This window comes from Canis lupus, chromosome 5 (genome assembly GCF_003254725.2).
Source record: "Canis lupus dingo isolate Sandy chromosome 5, ASM325472v2, whole genome shotgun sequence".
Taxonomy (NCBI): domain Eukaryota; kingdom Metazoa; phylum Chordata; class Mammalia; order Carnivora; family Canidae; genus Canis; species Canis lupus.
In genome coordinates, this window is record NC_064247.1 from 48,162,401 (window position 1) to 48,182,986 (window position 20,586).

The window sequence follows — 20,586 nt, forward strand, 5'->3', positions numbered from 1 at the left end:
TCAGAATTGTACAGAGAAGATCTGTGCATTTATTTTTTTGTAAATTTTACCTACTATAAAAATAATAATTGTATAGGGGTGGATATTTGGAGGTATAGGGACACACAAATGACTGAGTGTGGGCAACCACTGAACTATATGATGGCTATACAGAAGGATTTCATTACATCATTCTGCTTACTCTATAAATGCTAAAAAAAATCAATAAGAGTTTTTTTTTTTAAAGAGGAAAATCACATATGGGTACCTATTAGAAGTTTTCCTATTAGAATACCTTTCGATTTTCAATCCTCTAACTTCATAGGATTTACATATACTCTTATATAGGAAAAATTTATATCAATTTCCCCAATGCAAAGTAAAACATTTTAAACAAACCGTTTAAGGGAAAAATCCCAACCCTACTCCAAGTAGAGAGTTGCAGAGTGACATTTTAAGCTATACACTGAGTAGCAACAAGAAGGATGTGAAGTTTGGATGTTGGTAGAGTGAACAGAAACTGTGTTACTGTATACAATGCAACTGTGTTAGCAATCAAACTATTTGGTGGTTCTGAAGAAATAGCAGACACTTCATATCCTAACACAATTATGTGTTACCTATAAGCAATTATTTTTATTGCATTTCACTAATATTTTAAAAAAATGGTAGGAGGGAGGGTTGGGGTTGATGTGCAATGCATAAATTCTTCTGACTTAAAATAATGAGAGTAGCTCATGGCTACTCTTTGGGTAGAACGTCTGATTTTCAGTTTGGATTATTGATCTTAGGCCTCCTCTTAAAAACTGTAATTAAAAGACACATAATACAACCATATTTTTGATGAGTTTAAGCAGCTGTCTGATATTGCTAGTAAGTCAAACATAGAATAAGAATCTCATTAACACTTTCCTTTCAGACTTCATGCCTTAAGATTGAATAGTGACTGCAAGAAATTTCCATTGTGCAAATGGAGCCAAATACAGACATAAGTTATATGTTGAGGCTGATATAAAGAAAATCTTCCCAATAATCTAAGAGCATACCTTGGGCACCTGGGTGGCTCAGTCAAACGTCTGACTTTGGCTCAGGTCATGATTTAGGGTCCTGGGATTGAGCCTCGCATTGGGCTCCCTGCTCAGTGGGAGTCTGCTTCTCCCTCTCCTTCTGCCCCTCCCTCTGCTTGTGTTTGGTCTCTCTCTCAAATTAAAAAAAAAAAAAAATAGAAGCGTATCTTTCTCAATTACATTTCAAAGAGGTACTTCTTTGGTTACTATAATGACAAAGAGCAAGTCTGGAAAGAAGTAAAGAAACTGGAAAAAGCAGAGAATGGAGGCCTAAAGAACTATCCTAATATGTCACATAAGGCTGAGGGAAAACTGCAGAAAGGAGAGTCTTGAGATACACTGCTAAAAACCAATTATTCTTTTTTTTTTTTTTTTAAAGATTTTATTTATTCATGAGAGACGCAGAGAGAGAGAGAGAGAGAGAGAGAGAGAGAGGCAGAGACACAGGCAGAGGGAGAAGCTGGCTCCCCGTGGGGAGCCTGATGTGGAACTTGATCCCAAGATGCAGGATCACAACCTGAACCTAAGGAAGACCCTCAATCACTGAGCCACCCAGGTGTCCCTAAAAACCAATTATTCTTTCCAAGTGGCAACTTTCTTCCCCAGCATACATCCCTATCTCTATTTTTCATATTCTTTTCATGGTAATCTTTCTTCTATTATCCTCATTTTTACTTTCTGCTTCCATGGCACTTTCTCTTTCATGCACTTTATCACTGATTTTAAGATAATGTGGCTCACTACAGAAATTCCATATAAAGCTTTTGTAGTGATAATGAGGACTACAATAATAAAAATTAAATGATTGTCACTCCTCCAAAAGATAAGTAAGAATACAGACTTTCAGCCTAAATATCTCAGCAGTATAAAGATAGCGAAATGTGACTAAATAATCCAAAACTCTTCCCCTAACAAGCCAGAGACAGAAACCAATGCCAAGACTTCACCTCAGGAAACACATACAAGAATGAGCCACCCAATATGAGCTAGGGTTTACATAATATTTCCTGCAGCCTGGAAAGAAAACCTTAACTTAATAATGGTATTGAGGAGGAAAGCTCTTAAGTTATGAAGTTCAGAGAAGTTCTCAATTTGGGCAAGAAAAAAACCTCGAAAAAGGATTACTTTTCTTCTTTGATTCTTGAGGGATGGCTGTAATTTCACTGACTGCATTCTTCCTTTATTGAATTCAAAATGGCATCCAGTTTTAAGAAGATAAAAAGAGTAACAAGGTATTATATTGTGAGAAACTATCTCAGGTATTTTGAACTAGTACCAGACTAACTGCATTATTCTAGATCTACCAAAACTACAAAATGATGAGAAATTCACTTATTATTTTTTTTTTCACTTATTATTTTTTAAATAAGCTCTATGCCCAACATGGGACTTCAGTTTGCAACCCTGAGATCAAGAGTGGCAGGCTCTACCGACTGAGCAAGCCAGGTGCCTCCACCAACCATTTTTTAGAATCATTATTAATCCAGAATGAAATAACTTAAGAAGATAGCCTTTAGAAACAAAAAAGGTAATGTCTGCATGTTGACTGTACCCCTTCATACCTCAGTCTCCTTATCTGTAAGATGGGGATTAAAAGAGCACCTACTTTCATAGGTTTGTTGTAAGTTAGGAGAATGCATGTGAAGAATTAATCAATTAATTATTTTATTAGGATTTTATTTATTTATTCATGAGAGACACAGAGAGAGAGAGGCAGAGACACAGGCAGAGGGAGAAGCAGGCTCCATGCAGGGAGCCGGACGCGGGACTCGATCCCGGGTCTCCAGGATCACACCCTGGGTTGAAGGCAGCACTAAACCATTGAGCCACCTGGGCTGCCCACATGTGAAGAATTTTTAGCACTAACTTGAAAATGGTATTTAATGTGAGCTCAATTCCCAATACGGCTTCCCTACCCCCAAATGTTTTCTTAATGAGCACGTCTTTTTGTAATTCATATTGGATATCATATGACAGACGATGTAGGAGAGATGACTTAACAAGACATAGATAGCTATACGCCAGAATAACCAGGGTGCTGCACTTTGAGGAAAGGAAATATGTTACACACACACAGCAGAAGCCTCAGGACTGTTTTTATGTGAGACTGACCCCTCAGAGAGCACCACATTCTTCTGTTGACTTCCAGAGTTGTGAATTAGACTGTAGACTATTTTAAGAGTCCCCAAATGGGGTCAGTTTAGCTTTGCATATGGAAGGTCATACTCAGGATCTGCTAACAGTATTTATTTTTATCTGGCTCCGTCAACCAATTTTTAACAAGCGCATTGAGACCTAACAGATGTATAATACATTACTGTTTAAAATGTAAAGTATGACACTTATGAAACCATTGCCACAATAAAAAAAATTGAGTCAATCAATTTAGTTTTGCACTTTTAGCTATTATAAACCTATCTCTTAATAAAACTAGGGAAAGTCATTTTATTGCAATTTTGCCAATTCTTTAGTCTTCTTTCTGCTCCTCAAACTAGTGTTTCTAAAACAGGACATTTTATTACATGAGGTCTCTTAGGGCGTAATTATTGCATTAAGAAGCACACTTTATAAAATTATGTCCATGCATGGTAATAATCTAGAAGAGCCGATCTAAGATAACAGAAGCTTCTGACTGAAAATTAGAATCTTATCTATGGATGCACAAAAGAGAGCAATTTCTTTACTATTCTACTGTACTTCTAAATCACATTTAAGTCTTCCAAAAGATTTTAAAAACAATTCACTGGCAACAAGCAGAGAGTGAAGAATAGGTGCTGAGACTGGAGTGGCGTTAAGAGCCGTGAGGTAGGAGTTTTGTCCTGATGCAGCTACGTGTATCTGGGCCAGTCATTTAGGTTTTATGGTTTGTTTGTTTGTTTTTTCTCTTGTAAAATAAACATAGCAAGACAATAATATCTGAGTTTAAGTGTGGTTCTACGTCTTCATCCCTAGCAAGTATGGGAAATATTCGTGCTTTTTATTTGTAGTGTAAGTAAACATATTACACACTTGGAAAATAACATTTAGCTTTGGGTTATTCTGCAGGTAAATGTTTCAAAGGGAACGTACAGCCTCTCTCTTGAAGGGCGTGGGAGCCAGATGAGACACAGCTCTATATGCCAGCCCAATCAATTGTGGATGTCTCGTGCCACCCACGTGGCTTCTTCCGGCTACTTTTGTAACCCGACAAATCACTCCAATTCCCCACGCAACATTATCCACTCTCTCTTCCCACACTTGCACTGTAGGGAAGATTATAAATAAATCCTATATTCATATGATAGCACCATGCTCAGGCCTGTGTATTTTCTGGGACTAATTGCTCAGGGAAAGCCAATACTCTGGTGCAAGTCTCATTCCAGTCTACATGGTAATTATATGCTAATGCCTTTTGAAATTAATTCAGAACCCCCACACCAGCATTGCAGTGAAGGGTAAAGAAGCTGAGATTTAATCACACTGTCTTCTGGGGGCTTAATTTAAGATTTCTTTTATACATGAACTGGGCCATCGATTGACAGAACTCACTGGGCTGTTCTTACGCTGTAACAATGCAGTCCCACGGCAACAGAACTGCTGGCGAATGGCCTGCGGAAAAGGAGTCACACACAGGCTCTAGTAAAGAAGCTGAGCTTCTGACTTCAAAGAAGCCACAAATGTGTGTCCCACCAATCTATTCTCTACTTCCTATAAATTAGCCTCACCTTAGGTCCTAAAATAAGTCAGATCGACTATAAATAAAAGGAGGCTCAGGGCAAAAGAAGAACATAACAATAGACAACAATGTAGTCCTGAGAAATAACAGGAATAAATGGTGGAGTTGTAAAAACAATCAAGAAACACAGATAACTTTACCTCATAGAGAAGTCACAAAAATAAATGGAGTGTGGGTGGTAAGCAAATAGACAAGATTTGCTCTAGCCCAGAAATCTAGTAAGAATAATCTAAAAACCCACTATAAATGCCTCCCACACAATGCAGTCCTTCTACGATCTAAGGCACTGCAATATCCAAAAAACAGCTATTTTAACACTGGCTTGTAGCTTTCCTGGTACTCATCATTAAATCAATTTCCTATTCTCAGTTCCAAAGGACATTGGATTTGATATCATGTGATATACAAATTCCTCACGTATCATAGAAAAATGATTAAATTTTTTTCTCAGCTATAAAAAGAAACCAGGGAAATGTTTCCCACACAAATTTTTTCCTGTCATCACTGACCTAGAGCCAAAAGTCACATGAGAAGATGGGTTATAACTGCTTAAGAATGCAGTCTGTGCATTTTTCCATTCTCCCAGTTTTTAAGATGCTACATGGAACTATTGAGGAAGATGATGGTTTCCCTTTGGGACATACTTTCAGAGACAAATGTATTAATATAAATAAACTAAAAAAAACCCAAATGCACATACAAATATTATTTTACAAATAGTATCAGCTAAATGCATTACTTTGTGCTGGATACTGTGGCAAAATCTGACTGTCTTCTCTCATTAGTTCTCTGAACACCCTCTAAAGTTAATACTATATAATCACTAGGCTGTAAGCTCTATGAGAACAGGTACCATGGATTTTGTTCACCAGTGTAAAATCAGTGTCTTGTTCACACACTGCTCCCTACATGACAGATGCATAGCAAGATACTTGCCGAATAAGTAATTTTCATTTGATAAAGGAGGCAGCCGAGGGTCAGAGAAGATAAGTAACTAGCCAAAGATATGGGATGCTAGAATGTATGTTCCAACATATTTTCTTTAGACAAGAAAATCAATGGGGAGTGGAGGAGGATCAACTTATTGCCATGTTTAATCTTCTCGTCCTTTCCATCTCCACAAGAAGATAAAGTTGTTGAATAGCGACAAAAGAGCCAAACTCAGAAAGTCAGAAAAAAAAAAAAAATAGGTGGGGTTCCAACATGGCAAGATGTTAATATCCTTTTTCAGACAAGAGAGTTCTTCCAGCATCTTGCCTCAAAAACGGGAGACCTGAATTTTCTAAGGAGGAAATGTGGCTAATTACCAGTCAACTATGTGCACTGCACTGTGTTTATTAAGCTCCTTCTGAAACGCAACTAAGAACTGAAAGAACTGGGATAAGTTAAAGCAGGTCTTCCAAGCTCAGTCTTGCTGTCCTGGTCACAGTGTGGACTTTTGTATGTGGACTGTAACACATTCTCATTACTCTGTAGCCATTCCTCATTTGTTACTCCTATCTAATACAATGTCAGACAGAGAAATAAAACACCAGTGCTCCTGTTGGTCTAGATCCCATGGGCCATTATTCCATCTAGAGTCTTAATAAAATAGAAGAAAACTAGAATCTTCATGTTCTAAATTACAGCCTTTGGAACATTTTCATATACCACACAGGACAGGAAATCCATGTCTAGGTACATGTAACACAACACAGTTACTTCTTATACATGATTCCCTAAAGACTAGAGCATCATAAATCAGCATTCTCATGGATCTAAACAAATGGGGTTTGGTTGAAATACCATGGGGAACACAGTCTGCTTCAGTGGGTAGAGCATGAATCCTGGAGTCTGGCAAGCCTGGGTTCTTACCAAAACTTTGTGACTTAGTTCTGTAAAATTAAACAAGTTATTTGTGCAGTTTTCTTATCCATAAAATGGGGATAGTATGAGTACTTACCAGATAGGTCTCTTAAGAATACTGAATACAAATGTGGGAGCCTCTAGGTCAAGTGCCAATAATAACTCAGGAAATCCGTTTTTATGTTCACCTTAATTACTACCACCATCACTTTAGTCTCTATCACTGAGGAAGTCTTCAAGCATCAGCCAAAGGAAATAAACTTGAAGTGATGAATTATATTGGTTGGTTAATACATACTGCTGCCTTTTGATTTTTCATTATTTAATGATTACACTGGTGACAGCTACTACCCAGCATGGGTCCCTTTCATGATGCCATTTTACAAAAGAACAGGAAAATAATTCCAGGTTAACTTCTTTGTGGAAATGGCTTTAAGATGTGGAGAAACTACTGGGGCCTGGGAGACAAGTAGGATGCTAACAGGCATGTCTGACCAGTTTTGGCTATATTTGTTGTTAAGCAAATCAGAGATTATGGGTGACTGCGAATGCTATTCTGAGTCAAAGTCTGACGAGGAAATTATAAAATGCAAAATCAGAAAATCTCATTCTAAGTGAGCAGTCTGATTCCCAGTGCCTCTGTGATTTCAGGTCTTTTAAATACCCAAGTGCTGGAGCATTTTATCCAGGAGGCTGCAGAGTGCACTGGTTAACAAAAGCTAAGAAGTCAAACTGCCTGATACCGAATCCCAGAACCATCATTTACTTTGTGACCCCACCAGTAAAAAGGCTGCTGTATCTGACACTGAGTGTATATATATGTATGTGTGTGTGTATGGATGTATATATAAATATATTAGCTGCTGCTGCTGTTCTTCTGGTTATTTTATTTTTCATTTTGCAGTGCAACAATCTTCTCATGTCTGTGTCCTTCCTCTAGACTGTGAGCTCTCTGAAGGAAGGGACCAGATGTATTCATCTTTCTTTCTGTGTCCACTACTAGGAGATGCTCTAACAAAGTTAGATGAATGAATGATGGACTGAAATAGCAAATGAACATCAAAGCAAGAATAACTTGGAACAGAAACCTTGACTTTAAGTTGAGGAAAATGAGAATAAATAAGACTACTGATGAAATCATCTAGAGAGTAATTAGCAAAAGACCAGCCATCTCCTCAGCTCTCTTACCTCTATCTTATTCCTAAATAAGGAATCTGTGTGGTCTTAATCCACATCACTGACTTCACAGATAATACCCAAGCCCTGACAACCAGCTCACAGGATTTGCTGGGTTCTAACACCTTCCCAAAAAACTAAACGACAACAACAAAAACAAATGCCATACTTACGGTTTATTCTAAAGCTAAAGAGAATTTTGATAAATAATAATAACAGATTAATACACAATTTAGTTTTGAACATTTTGGAATTTACATTAAAAACAAATCCCATTCCTTTAATAGGCATTTATGAGATTTTAACTTAAGGTTCCCTAAATTATTATGCAAGATTAGTTTTTACTCAAGCAGCAAATAACATTTGCAAGCAACAATATGATGTCTGTTCTTCCTCTGGAAAATGATTTTGAGTGGCTGAAAAAAATATAATTTGTAACACTTTTCCCTGTCACCTCATTTTCCAGTGGACCATCCCCTTTACTTCTTCACCTTACCAAAAATGAAATTAAAAATCTATGTCCCTCACCTCCAACAGTTCATCTCCAATACGCATTCGTCCATCCGTGGCAGCAGGTCCCTCTGGGTTAATTCCCACCACAAATATGCTCATGCGTGATCTGTCTTTATTACCAGCAAGGCTGAGTCCAAGTCCATTCTTATCCTTTTCAAGCTCAATAATGTGCAATTCTCCAGGAAGGTCTGCATATCTTTGCCTGATTTTTTCTATTGAGAAAAAAAGGGGGGGGGTGATAAAAATGTAAATAGAACACTTAAATGTATATTACAAAGGAGTTAGCATGTCCTCATCTTCTTACCATGATGGTCTTTTCTTGAGAATGAAGCAGTTGAAGTCATTCATAACCTTCTGTATAAATTACAGTTAATTATTCCATCTTCATTTAAAAACTTTAGTTCACCAATAAAACCTTCTCTGATTGTTCAGGTTCACATTGGCCTAGACTTTCTGTCCATTATTTTCTTACCTAAGATAGTCAACAGGAATGTGGTAGAAACCTTGGCTTCCCTATTCCCCTCCAAAAACAGAGGAGGTGGGTGAGAAACAAAGTATATACACTAAACATCAGCTATGTGAAGAGAGGGTTTGGTCCTGGAGATATCATGCTAAGCAAAATAGACATGGTTCCTATTCTTGTGGACTTGCAGTCCAGTAAGAAAAAAATCAACAATTAATTCTAAATAATTATGTTTCTTTAAACTATGCAAACGGTATAAAATATTTTATTTTATATTTTTTTAAGATTTTATTTATTTATTCATGAGAGACAGAGAGAGAGAGAGAGAGAGAGAGAGAGAGAGAGAAGCAGAGACACAGGCAGAGGGAGAAGCAGGCTCCATGCAGGGAGTCCAATGTGGGACTTGATCCCGGAACCCCAGGATCATGCCCTGAGCCAAAGGCAGATGCTCAACCACTGAGCCACCCAGGCATCCCTAAAATAATATTTTATATTAAGTGGGTAAAACAAGGAGAATTAAGGATGTTGGTTTAGCTGTTCAATCTGAATTCAATACACAAATCAACCATTTACTCAATGTCCAATAATTAATACATTATTTTGTTCTATGGAATTCTATTTCTTCCTGTGTAAAATGGGCATGGTAATAACCACTTCATGAATCTTAGGAAAATGAAATAAAATACACATTAAAGAACTTACAACTAGCTCATGGTTTATAGGTATTCTATAAATCTTTTATTCAATTTTTTCTCTCTCCTTGCTACCCCCTACTCTTTGGTCTAAACACCCCGTTTTAGGATTTGGCTGGTTATACTTCACTTGTGTTGATTATGTGCAACAAAATCACGTTGGAAGATCAGTGTTGGGAATGATACTGGTTTAAACATGTCTTACACCCCACAAAACACCAGCTCAGGCCAGGTATTTTGCTGGGGCTCAAAGGCTGACATCTTCAACTGTGGTATGATGCAATCATCTCATCAGCTTAATAACCTGTTGGCAGATCGCATCTATCCTGGAACTCTATGCTCAGTCTAATGCTTGACTTAGGCTCACTGTCCTTACAGGGAAACTTGCAAATTCAAAGCTGAACTCAAATAATTAGTGTTAAAGGGGATGGGGAGGAAAACAGCCTAGCCATTGTATCACTTTACCACACCTAACAAACACTGCCTTGAGAGCAGATAAATTTAAACTCATAAAAATACTTTAAAAGAATTAACCATATAAATAAATGGGTGCATATTTTAGAATGAGAATACATGTTTGCTTTATAATTATTATGAAAAGAATTTAACTTTCATGGATAAAGCTTATTATTAATAATAAACAATACATTTAGCAAAATATAGTAAAATACAGGTCTTGTGACATAACTGCACTCTATATAGGAAAAAATACAGTCATATTAACATTGAAGTAAATAAGCTTAACTTTAAGCTTATTAAAGCTTTTTGTTGGTCAACTATCAAAAACAAGATACTATGTGGGTATTTTAATGAATGGAGACCTGTAAGACACACATTACCCTCAAGATACTGACATCGCAATATAAGGGAAGCAAACAAATGCAATAAATACCAAACAACTACAATTATTTAAATAGAAGTTTTGATCACCACAAGTGCTGGTCATGGAATATTAATTTATTAGGGAATAAGGTCAATGAATAAATACTAAACAAATTGTATGAGCAGTGACTGCTTTTAGAATTTTAAGAACTGATATTTCTAGGGGCCTGAGTGGCTCAGTGGTTGAGCATCTGCCTTTGGCTCAGATTGAGATCCCAGGGTCTTGGGATCGAGTCCCACATCAGGCTCTTAGTAGGGAGCCTGCTTCTCCCTCGGCCTATTCTCTGCCTCTCATAAATAAATAAATAAAATCTTTTAAAAAAAGAACTGATATTTCTAGAAGAGATTTCATGGAAGAAGCAGAATTTGAGAAAGGTTTTAAACAAGGTACAGAATCTAGTTATGAGAAGAATCCTGTAGATGGAATAGCAAGTGGAGAAAAATATGCAGGTAGAGCAAGGAGAAGAATGTGAGAGCCCACTTGGCTGTAAATTGAAAATTCTTTGGGTTAGCGGGTGGGTGATAAGGAATCACAGTACAAGGTTTACAGAAATTCCAACTGGGGATCCTGTGGAAGTCCTTTGGGGTCCCCCAGGGATGGACCTTGAGAGGATACTCCATGTTAAAACCTCTTCTCCCAGATTCAAACAGACCATTTCATGCCCTCATTGCTTTGTTTGTTGGAGTTACAGGGTAAGACAGTTAAGAGATGCCACTACGCTAAAAAAAAAAAAAAAAAAAAATAGAACAAGAATTTTAACACATCCTCCTCAGAAAAATAACAGAAAGAGATTGTTTAAAAAAGATACTGAAGACTTTAACAACACTATAAGCTCAAAGCAACAGACATCAGAGAACTCTGCATCCGACAGAAAATACAGCGAGGGAGGCATACGCACAACAATTACTGGAGCAGACTGTGTGTTGGGCCATAAAAGAAACTTTGATAACACTTACAGAACGGATATCATACAGGCTGTCTCTTTGGACACAGTGCAACAAAACTATAAATTAACAACAAATATAACTTTAAAGCTCTGTGGTGTTTAGAAATACATTAATGTTGTGAGAAGCCCAAGATTTAAAAGGGAAAAAAGGAAATTAAAAAATACAGCACTAACAATCAAATACAAATGATACTTCTAGATGTCAAACTTGAGGGGTTCAGTTAAGCAGAACCTAGAAAGTAATTTATAATTTTGAATCAGTTTTTCAGAAAACAAGAAAAGTGAAACAATAATAATAAGCGTTATACCCAAGAGGTTAGCGAAAGAGCTACTTAGCAAATGCAGAGAAAATGGTAAAGCAAGGTCATAGGCTAATAAAAATAGAATCATTACCACCAATCAGAGCCAAAAATCCACAGAACAAAAGCATTACAATAAGGATCAATGAAATTAAAACCGAGTTCTTTGAAAACAATAACAAGACAGACACTGCAATAACTGATCAGGGAAAAAAAACGGATGATAGAAATAAATTCTTGAACTAGAAAGGGGAAATAACTACACAGAGATTTATAAAATAAGATTATTATGAATAATGTATTGCTATGAAACGCTGGCACACTTTAAAATCTAGAAGACAGATACATTTCTGAAAATTTAAAATGCCAAATTTCTCAAAATTTAAAATACCATTCTCAAAAATAAATGTAAAACTGCAATACACTAGTAATTATTAAAGAAATTGAAATGGTAGCCAAGGATATTTACTTTAAAAAAAAAGCCGCCCCCACCCCCCCAGTTCTAGACTGTTTATATTTGAATTCTATCAGATGTCAAGTTTTTTGTTTGTTTTTTAAGATTTTATTTATTCATGAGAGACACAGAGAGAGAGAGAGAGAGAGAGAGAGAGGCAGAGACATAGGCAGAGGGAGAAGCAGGCTCCATGCAGGGAGCCCAACAAGGAACTTGATCCCGGGTCCCCAGGATCACGCCCTGGGCCGAAGGTGGCGCTAAACCACTGAGCCACCCGGGGCTGCCCAGATGCCAAGTTTTAATGAATTTAATCAATGTAACTTGTTCCAGAACATGGGCGGGTGAGAGGAGGGAGTTATCCTCTTCATATTTTGAGGCTGGTATAATCCTGATTTTCCTTCCAAAAATAGAGACAAATCAAGAAAATTATAGCCTGACTTAACTTAGGGTCATAGATAAAAAATATTTTTTAAAATAATTTAATTGAGAGTATATTGAAAATATTTAATTTGACCTCTATGATATGGCCAGTATTTGACTATTTCCTGACTTAAAAAATTGCAATTTTAGGGATGCTAAAATGCTCAGTGGCTGAGCATCCACCTTGATGATCTTAGCATCTGGGATGGAGCCCTGTATCAGGCTCCCTGTGGGGAGCCTGTTTCTCCCTCTATGCCTCTGCCTCTCTCTGTGTCTCTCATGAATAAATAAATAAATCTTTTAAAAAAAAAAGAAGTAGCAATTTTATATGATTCAATCTAAGAATACATTATGAGTAAGGATGTATTCCAGGAATGTAAGGATAGCTAAATATCAGTAATTTTTTCAAGGAAATTTTCACATTGATAAAGCAGAAAAGTTGAAAAATTATGTTAATAGAGAAAAACATTTGAGAAGGTACAATATCTACTTAAAATTTTTTTTAAAATCCAAACTGTTGGCAAACTAGAATAGAAAGTCATTTCTGGACTTAAAGTGACAAATAGAAAATATAACAGGAAAAAAATTTGCATATTTAAAACCAACAGGGCAATTAAAATAAAGAGAAGCAGAAAAAGATTAGCAACCTCAATAAAAATCTGGCCAAAAGATACAAAACTCAAAAGGCTCACAGACATGTGAAGAGATGCTCAACTTCATTAGTAATTATGGAAATGCAAATTATAGTGAGATACCAGTTTTCACTAGTAGACTGGCAAATATCTGAAAGCTGCATCATTAAGCCTTATGGAGATACGAGGAAGATACTATAGGAATCTTCATGTATTGCAGCTGGGAGTGAATGGCACAGTCTTCTGGAGAGCAGTCTGACACTACACTTAATCAAATTAAGCACGCACATATTCGACAAACCAGCATTCCACTCTTGGGAATATCTTAACAAATTCTTACACAGGTCTTAAAGGAATGTTATTTACGATAGCAGAGGAGTTGGAGGTAACATGGGTATCTGTCACTGGGAAAGAAGATAGATGAACTGTTGGACATCGCAGTGTACCATCAGCAGGTAGAAGCAATTAACTGGAAGTAGTAACAGAGATTTCAAACAGCGCTGAATGCAAAGGGAGGGAAACAATGGGCCAATACCATTTATGCAAACTAAGATTACCACTCTTGGGAATATCTAAAACATAAAAAAACATAACACATGTTTTGGAAGTCCATATACAAAGTTGCAAATGTTTAACACATTAGAATGGCTAATTATGGGGGTGGTGGTGGAAAAAAATAGGAATACACGGGAGTGAAGAAAACCAGTAAGGGACCCCCAGCAGACCAGTGACTATAATATGATATGAAGGATTATACCTAATGCAATTCCCTGTCCCTGGTGACTGAAAAAAACAAAGATGCTGAGAAAAGGTTCAGTGTTGTATTAATATGAAAAGGCAAGTCAAAACTAGTCTGACTTGTTCAATTTTCAGAAGAAAAAAATTTAACCCTCATGGTCGTTAACTATATAGTCAAGTGCTTAGACATGTCAATAATTAATGACAAGAGTGATTCTTCTTTGATAAAATATGGCGCCATCACAGTTATGAAGGCCTCAAATTAACTGCTACAAATGGTGAATCTCTATCAACATATTCTTGGGGCAGAATAGAAAGAGCAGAGGCTAAAAGGTCAGAATGCCTCCTAGTGGAGGCACATAACATCCTTGGTTCCTGGACCACCTACTGTACCTCCATGAACAGATTTCTTATTTGTAAAATGGGGTTATTACCTTGAAAATGGATGTTAGCTAAAAATGCTGGAGGATGCAGGATCCAAACAACAAACCATGACTTTGTTTCCATGATTTAGTTATGTTGAGGTTTTAAGTTAGTCTAAGTTCGTGGCAAAGCTATTCTTTTCTTCTTTAAATTTGTTTATCTTGAGGAAAATTGAGACTTGTGAAAGGAAGCAATGGACCCTCCCCACCAAACAATGACTTGAAAGAAGCAGTCACACAGTCCTCCATGGGAATCACTAGGGGAAGGGGCTAGCTAGCATCACTGTCCCTTAGATTCTCTTCCCTGAGTTACTCCTTCTGAGGAGCCCCTCGGACAACTTCTGCAGGTGCAGAGGAATCACGCCACCAGGTCAAGTGTTTGTCCCATGCTACATACTCCATTGAGATGGCTTCAAAATTCAAGACAGTTAAGCATCTGTCTTTGGATCAAGTCCTGATCCCAGAGTCCTGGGATCGAGCCAGGCATCGGTCTCCTTGCTCAGCACGGAGTCTGTTTTTGCCTCTCCCCCGCTTGTGGTCTCTCCACCCTCCCTCTCTCATATAAATAAACAAAATCTTTAATAAAAACTGTGTGGTAATAAAGTGTGAAATTTAAACCTTTTTTTTTTAAACCAGCAAAAATGGGTTTATTTTTAATTTTTATTTTTTTTTCAAAAATGGGTCTATTAGGGAATAACAGAGAATTGCAATCAGGTACAAGCAAGCTATGGCAAAAGCCACAGGCATGGCATGTTTCAGAATCAGAGACTTTTAATTCAGGGAAAACAAACTAAGAAATTGTACAAAGCTACATTCTCTTATAGAGAATCACACCGTCACCCCCAGACTCCATTTTATAAAGAAGACAGAAGAAATGAAAATCTTGTATAAGGTTATGAAGCTTATTTATAGCTAAAAACTAAAGTCTTCTAACATAGTTAAATTCTTTCTCTATCAAATCATGTTCAGTTTATCCAATAACATTTTGTAAAAAGATTTTATTTATAGAGAGAGACTGAGCATGAGAGAGAGGATGAGCAGGAGGGGAGAGGGAAAAGGAGAGGGAGAAGCACACTCCCCACTGAGCAGGGCTCCATCCCAGGACCCCGGGATCATGACAGATGCTCAACCGAGTCACCCTGGCATTCCTCTCCAGCAACGTTTTTAAAGAATAAGAATTACTTCAGCTTTCTCCCTAAGTCAAAGAAGCTATCTTTAGGATCTTCATAACACCTACTTATAAGAAAGAAACATCTGATAGTTTGTCATGTCCCTATATCTTTGTAAACATCTCCATTTGCATGTTAGTGGACTAACAGGTGAGGTGATTTGGTCAGTATTTGGGCCAAGTTGGGTGAGTTCAAGCTGTGATTTCTTCATCATACCACAACTATCTCTTAGACTGGTAGAATTTTAAATAAGAAGAAGATTCTCCTAAAAGAGCTCTAGCTATGGTTCCCAGGCCTAGACTCCTCAGAATTACTAGGCTGGCCACCTAAAAGTCACCTGTAGAGCCTATAAAACAGAATCATGATTGGGCTCTCACAGCTGAGATTCTGAGCCAATGACACGTTTAGTCAAGTCTAGTAATGGGGTAAAGTTCTCTTTGTAACAGGGTCCTTAGATGATTCTCACAGGCAGCTAGATCTGTAAATAACAGATTAATCTACGCAATACAAAATTTTTTTCTATAGTGATGACAGTCAACTGTAAAGTTCACAGATACCAAAATTTAAGTCAGCCTTTAAATACATCCTTCACAAGACTGATTGAATATTGAATATGGAGCCAGAATATCTGGCTCTATGATCCATGTTTCAGGATTAAATAAGAAATGTTTCGATTATATAATAGGTTACTTTAGGATCTCGGTCTCAGCCTTTCTGCGTCTAGCTCCCATCCTCCTGGGTTGCCTCCCTCTCTCTATCTCAGATGTTTCCTGAAATTTCCATGACTATTTGTTCCTACTCTGTAGCTGAAATAAAAGGTGAGCTAGATTTTCAAAAGGGAAGATGGAAAACTAAGTCTTTGCGGGGAAAGTGGAACAGCACCCTCATCTTTGAAAAATCAAGACACTGCATGCCAGCTTGTTAATTCAGATTCTGAGAAATTGTAGTCAAGCTTCTCTGGCTGAGTCAGCACCAACTGTTCTGCACTGTCAGGCGTGTGGCTCTGCCGCAGGGGAACCCCACACCACCTGGTATTTGCTCTGAGGGCAACTGGGAGTCATTTCCAGGGTAACCAGTGGCTAAGGAAGGGGAACTTCCCCAGCTGAGAAAGGGGATAAGTGGGAAGAAAATGTATAAAGAGAATGGTTTTCTTAAATCTTTCAGTTTCACAGAAAATACAATTAAAGAGGAGGGGGAAAGAGTATTATTTTATTTGAAGCCAATGGGGCTCTCCTCTGAAATTAAGAAAATAGAACCCTTACTTTGTTTCTTATACGCAAGCAAATACCCCTATAAATTATGTAAGTATCAGCTTTCAGCAACAAAATATTAGAAGTGTTCGATGATCCAGAATCTTACTATCCCCATTACTGGTATTTTCTAGAAATATTTGTAATAAATAGCTAACCTTTATACTGATTTTCATTGACTTTCACAATGTATTAGTCAAATGGTAGTGTAGTTCATGTCTCAAATAACCTAGATGCCCTCCATTTCTAAATACAAATCAGATTAGGCTATAAGAAAACTACTTCTTTGGCACCAGGCTTTACTTAAGTTTCCCTGAATGAACATCAGCCTAGAATAACTAGAGAGAATAGTCTTTTCTACTCAGCTGAACAGTCATGCTTGTTTTATACATGGATTTTCCAGCCCCATGACAGTGTTATCTGAAAAAAGGAATCTTTTTTTTTTTTAAGATTTTATTTATTTATTCCTAGGCAGAGAGAGAGGGGCAGAGACACAGACAGAGGGAGAAGCAGGCTCTATGCAGGGAGCCCGATGTGGGACTCGATCCTGGGTCTCCAGGATCACACCCCAGGCAGCAGGCAGTGCCAAACTGTTGCGCCACCGGGGCTGCCCTGAAAAAAGGAATCTTAAGCTGCTCATCATTCTGTATCAAAGCAACAATGCCTTTTCCTTGTCCAAGAAAGCCAGTAAGATTTCTCCAGTGTGATCTCAGGGTGTTTTCCTATCATCACAAGATACCAGGTGTTGCTAAGTAACAGGGCCTTTTTCCCAAGAAAGAAACTTAATTCAAGTCCCTGCCCAGTATTTTAATACATTTAACACACCAGATACAGTTTCAGAAGCATTAGTTATCTGGTCTGTTTTTAAATTACAAAGGATAAAACAGAGAAAATATTTAAATACATTTTCTTTACATTAAATATAAGCAACCACTTGTAAATAATCAGGTTCTACTAAGCACCTTTTAATCTAATTTTTTTTAAAGATTTATTTTTTTATTCATGAGAGACACACACACACAGAGAGGCAGAGACACAGGCAGAGGAAGAAGCAGGCTCCCCACAGGGAGCCCAATGCAGAATTCGATCCCAGATCCCAGGATCATGCTCTGAGCCAAAGGCAGATAGATGCTCAACCACTGGGCCACCCAGGCATCCCATTAATTTAATTTTTTTATGCAGTTACCAACTTTTAATTCTCTGAGTTGGATAGTACCTGCAGATTTGAGAAGTAAAAACATATGAAAGAAAATCATAACTAATCATAAAAAACAGCATATAAACTTCAGTAGTAAGAAGCAAATCTCAAGGGAAAGTGCAGACCAAGTAGAGCAAATACTGAAAATAAGTCAGTGTAAAGAAATTATATCTTACATAACAATAAATAAACTTCCCTCTTACATGTTGTAGATGATTTAGCCAGTATATAAATGTGATATTGTATGGATCTATAAATAGAAATTAATAATTGAAACATTCAAACATGAGAACTACAATTAAGTATAATAATAGGTATTATTCGAAGTACTTCATTATTAACTCAGTCTTTATGAAAACTCTATGAGATAGGTATTATCTCTAACTTTACAGATGAGGAAACTAAGGCCCAGATCAAATAGGTAACACACAGTTACACAACTAGGTAATGGTAAAGCCAGGATTTGAAACCAGAAACTCGAGCTTTGGAGTCCATGATCATAGGTGAATGCCAAGACCAGAATTAAGCAAAGAGTATGACTCACAGAACTCAGAAGGAAAAACAGAGATGTCAAATCATTTCATTCCTTTCCTTTCATTCACAAAAAATTCAATCCACATTAAACAGAAGATGGAAAGAAAAATCAGCTATAAATCTAAAGTAATAAAATTTGGGCAATTAGAACAAGAATCAGGTGTGCCTGGGTGGCTCACACAGTGAAGCGTCTGCCTTTAGCTCAGGTCATGATCTCAGAGTCCTGGGATGGAGTCTTGAATCAGGCTCCCTGTTCAGCAGGGAGTCTGCTTGTCCTTTTCCCTTTACCCTTCTCCCCAGTCTCTCAAATAAATCAATAAAATCTTTAAAAAATAATTAGAACAAGAATTATTAAGGCTATTTTCTGAAGAGATCATACAGTAAGAAAAAAAAGCTTCAATAGTGAAAATCTAAAATTGTCCCATTAGATGAATCAAAATTCAATCAAATCCATATGCAATGAACAAATTTTAAACACAAGACACTATATTAATATTACTTGAATGTTCACTGTTAGAAACTTCACTGATCCCTTTATATATTTTGCATGATATTGTAAAATATAATCTTCAACATGTCTATTTACAGTAGAAAGGACAAACTATGGCATATTCAAACAATGGAACTTTATTCAGCAATGAAAACTAACAACTAGTACTACCTGCAACCTGTTTGGACATTAGAAGCAACCTGTTGAGTGAAAGAAACCAACACGGCAAAGTGTATATACTCCAGTTCCATTTTTATTGAGTTCAAAAACACAGAAGCTAATCTATGGTCTTAGAAGTCAAGCTAATGTTAACATTTGGGCGAAAGGGAAGAAATAGTGAATCAGAGGGGCACAAATTAACTTCTCGGTGATAGTAATGTTCTATTTTGTGGCCTGCATGGTGGGTGAAAATTCAAATGGTGTTACAGTTTTGTTTGTATATATTTCAATAAATTTATTTTTTAGAAAGAGACTTGACAAAATAATGTGAGGACTCGGTCTGAATCCTGATTTGAACAAACTAGAAGAATCCATTTCAAGACAGTAAAAGTTTTGATTGTGGGTTGTGTGTTGGATGAAACCGAAAAATTATTGTTAGGTACATTAATAGTATTATGATTGCATTTCTAAAGATGCTTATGTATGGATGAAATTACATGGTGTCTGGAAATGGCTTTAAACTATTTCAGTAGATGAAAAATGAGGGAGAGGTGAAACTGATCCAGCAAAACCTTGTTTGTTATTGAATCTGGGAGAATAATATTGAATCTGGGAATTCATGGACCATTCTCTTCAGGTTTGCAAATCTTCAAAAATTTTCACAACTAAAAGAAAAATAAACAAACCCTCTTAAAAATTCTAAAAGGTATAATCATCCCACCGTACAGATGATGAAATGGAGGCTCACTTGAAGTTACGGAACTCGTCTAAACTTGCATTTAGTATTTGGTGGACCTGGGGTTCAGATTCGGGTCTGCTTCACTCCGAATCCCACCTGCTCACCAACCACACGAGAGGATAAAGACGTTTGCTGTGTTCACATCTGGGAGAGTGGCAGAAGAGAGGTCTAAAACCTGCCTTAGTCCTTTTGGAATTTACGATTTGGTGGGAGGCAATCCCCAGGGCCCAGCCTGTGGGAGCAGTCTGCAAAGGATGATGTGCAGAGGAGAGCTGAGGACACAGAAAGACCAAGAGGAAGATAATACGCACAGGATGATGGGGGGCGGGGGATAGAGGGAAAGCTAGCATGGGGTGGCAGGAAACAGCTGACACATAAAACCAATAAGGCTGCGAACCGTTCGGATGTTGGAGGTACAAGGGCTGGGGAAGGGAAAGGATAACAGGGAAACTGAGGTCTGAGCCTCAGAAACAAGGAGTGAAGCATGAAGGGATGACAATTCAGTTTGAATGGGCTGGTTTGTGGTATCAAGTACGGGGAGTTGCTGAATTCAGCCTGGAGCTCCAGAATGAAGGAGAGGCAAGCCCAGAACTCCTGCCAGTCAGGCAAAGGTGGGTGAAACTCTGAGCAGTTTCTGAGAATGAATTTGCACCCAGCTGTGTGAGTGCTCAGGGGGAGAAGGATAGGGAACCTGACCGTTTAGGAGGTCATTACTATCCACCCAAGAAGTAATACATACATCTGGGGTTAGGTGTCAACTGAAATAGAAAAAGGAACACAGATAGTCAAAGAAATGAGTAAAA

General features: G+C 37.5%; 1 protein-coding gene across 9 annotated transcripts in view; it reads right to left on the bottom strand.

Moving 5' to 3' along the window:
• PATJ (PATJ crumbs cell polarity complex component) overlaps nt 1-20,586 on the bottom strand; it is a 355,573-nt gene that overhangs the window by 139,458 nt on the left and 195,529 nt on the right. For all 9 annotated transcript variants that reach the window (XM_049110354.1, XM_049110355.1, XM_025427867.3 and 6 more), the window contains exon 28: nt 8,311-8,507. In XM_049110354.1, the coding sequence (XP_048966311.1) occupies nt 8,311-8,507 (197 nt within the window). The remainder of the gene's footprint in view (nt 1-8,310; nt 8,508-20,586) is intronic.